Source organism: Volvox carteri (genome assembly GCF_000143455.1).
Source record: "Volvox carteri f. nagariensis unplaced genomic scaffold VOLCAscaffold_28, whole genome shotgun sequence".
In the NCBI taxonomy this organism is placed as follows: Eukaryota; Viridiplantae; Chlorophyta; class Chlorophyceae; order Chlamydomonadales; family Volvocaceae; genus Volvox; species Volvox carteri.
In genome coordinates, this window is record NW_003307571.1 from 849,116 (window position 1) to 851,990 (window position 2,875).

Here is a 2,875-nt window from a genome sequence, read left to right on the forward strand (position 1 = left end):
AAGTATGTATGTATGTATGTATGTATGTATGTATGTATGTATGTATGTATGTATGACTTAGATTACACTGTGGGCCGCGAGAGCCGGGGGCCGAAGCCGAAACACAGCGCAAGGGTCGGGAGCACACAGCACAGGTCGGTTAGTCTTGTGTGCTCCCGACCCCGACTCAGACTGCCAACACTCTACGCAGCCACTCCGCAGCCCCCCCATCCGGGGATGGCGCTGCAGTGAAAACACCACGAAGGGCTCTCAGGTCCCGCTAGAGCAAGTCCACAAGTCTCAGCTAGGGCAAAGTCAAAGGCTCTCTGAAACAACCCCCCAAAACACCACCAACGAAAACGGGATTCTAAGGGAGAAAAACAAACAAACAAAAATTCGGTTAGGGCAGTCCCGGCAGGGGAGGGTTCCTGATATACTAACAGGCCAACAAAAAAAACCTCCAAGAGAGAAAGGCTAAGAGAGCTCGACACCACAAGACGTCTTGCAACCACCTTAAAACAACTGACCTCCACTACCTGTCCCTTCCTGGGCTGGTCCAGGGGAGAAGTAGCTATATAAAGAAAAGGGACCACGCACAAGCCCGATCACCACTGCAGGGGCCCGGGATAGACCGGCGAAACCACAAAAGCGTTAGCGTTGCCACGACACACAGCTCCTAGGCCCTCAAAAATACCGCAGGGGGAGGATTGTAACCCGCACGGCGCCTCCCCCTTACCGCCACTAACCTGAACGGTTGGTCCTCCAGAAGCCTATTCACCCTGTCTCGTACTGCACCGCTCTCACCCTCGTCCCTCACCAAGCAACCCAGTCCCACAGAGAAGACGTGCCTAAATAGAATGGCCCTCCTCGGGCCACATCTCCCCCTCATCCGAGCCCCGCTACCACCACCAGACCTCAACCTCCCAAACACCAGTAAACCTACATCCTTTTGGCGCTCTCACCGCCATTTCCCCCCTCCCCTGTCCGAGCGACCCCACCTCCCCGGCTCTCCAGCACCCTACAACCTCGGAGCGGCACTAGGGAAGGAAAAGGGTTCTTCCCTGCACGACGTGACCGCCTCCATTCCCCTGCCTTCCCCGGTATTTCAGGACACCCTCGTCCAGTCACCCTAGTCAACTTCTCAGTGGATCGCTCAGGTTCCGCACCCACCACCAGCATCCAACCGGAATCTGATCGACAATGGCCCAATCCTGGTCGGCTCGCAGGTCAACTTTATCCCGGGTCACCACCGTCCATCAACTATGGGCACTTTACCTTGCACCATCAGAAGGATTTTCGACCCTGGCAGGTCTCGATACCGGGATCTCCCGGGGGCAATGGTCGTGTGTATGTATGTATGTCCGTATGCATGTTTGCATGCATGTATGTATGTGTGTACATGTCTTGTGCTCTATGTATCTGTAGGCAACGAGTGAGTGTTATTACACTCCGTTATTATCTTTTAGCATGGCGGCCATATTCAGGTGCACGTGCATCTTTCAGTCATTTGGAGGTGATGGTGAAATGGAAATATAGGTTGTTGCCAGATCAGGCCCGTTCTCGTAAGGACATATGCTCTTGCATACATGGTGGTTGAGCACGGTGGCTTGAATTTAAACAGAGCAAAACGGAAACATTGCTATACGATGCGCAACAGTCATCCTAAGTACAGGAAAGCACAGATGGGCACGCACCGAGAGGGGGAGGGCTGAAAAATGGTGATTTCAAGCAACAGTAATGAAAGCTCCTACCAGATGAGTTCGAAGCAGGCAATGTAATCCTGCGCGGAGGCGCGGTTCTCGGTAGGTTCTTTGCGAATCAGTACAGCCCCTGGAGACTTGATGTTTTTTGGCAGGAGAATCGCGCCCTCGCGTTCCCAGCCATGGTTGCCATCGTCCCTTGGTTGGTACCAAGCGCAGCCGTCGACATCAAATTCAGGACTATTTATCCCGCTATTTTTATCGATAACGACAAATTTAAGCCGCGTGCCGGAGTCCCTGCGTATCGTTAAGAAAGATGTTAAATGGAGTTGATCGCCGGTCAGCCAGAAAGGTCAGGCGTCAAGGAGGGTATGTTGACTTCCGGCCAGAACACTAACGGCTGTACGACAGATAAGATGGAATGTTTGGTATAAAGGAGATGATGTTTTGACTGAAAGCTTGTTCTGTGATACCTGTAACGGTTAAGGTTGGCTTTACCTACACAGTTCCACTCGCCTATATCTTAACAGGTTATGAGCCCCGCGCCGCCGCGGCAAGCGAGCGAGCGTTTTGCTTAAGTACTGTGTCCGAACTTGCTGGCTTAGCAACTCTCTGGCTTAGAGATAGGACAAGTATGGGGAAGGATAATGATGTAGAGCGATTAGATAGCTACGCCAACTATTTTCGCTGGCGGACGGCCATGAAGTACTGTTTGGCCGGCAAGGACTTGTGGGACGAGGCAGCAGACCTGCCGAGCGCCGTCGCCGACAAGTCCATGAAGGCAAAATCGCAGCTGGTGAAATATACGGTGCCCCGTTTTCACAGGCTGATCGATCAAGCAGCCGACTCTGCCGCAGCGTGGGATGCGATCCGCGCCGAATGCGTGTCTGAGATCGGAGCGAACATTTTGTTCATAAAGCAGAAATTTAGCAACCTGAAGCAACGGACAGGCCAGTCCGTTGTTGATTACTTCGAGGAAGCAGAGGATCTGCGCGAGCAAATGGTTGCAGTAGGCTCGAAGACCGACGACTGCCAATTCGCCCTGGCTATCTTGGGTGGTTTGCATAAGAAATTCCAAATGCAGCAGACGCTTTTTGCTGCCAAGCCGCCAAGCGACATGAAGCTTTCGGAAATCAAGGCCGCTCTACTCCTGGCGGAGCGGATGCAAGGTGACAACAACGCAGAGTGGGCCCAGG

The 2,875-nt window shown here is 53.0% G+C and overlaps 1 protein-coding gene across 1 annotated transcript in view; it reads right to left on the reverse strand.

The window, feature by feature from the left end:
* The window catches only part of VOLCADRAFT_105416 (uncharacterized protein), a gene marked incomplete at its 5' end in the record, with an annotated part of 18,253 nt that overhangs the window by 12,073 nt on the left and 3,305 nt on the right, over positions 1 to 2,875 (reverse strand). The window contains one exon of the mRNA XM_002952233.1: positions 1,731 to 1,976. Coding sequence (XP_002952279.1) covers positions 1,731 to 1,976 — 246 coding nt within the window. The remainder of the gene's footprint in view (positions 1 to 1,730; positions 1,977 to 2,875) is intronic.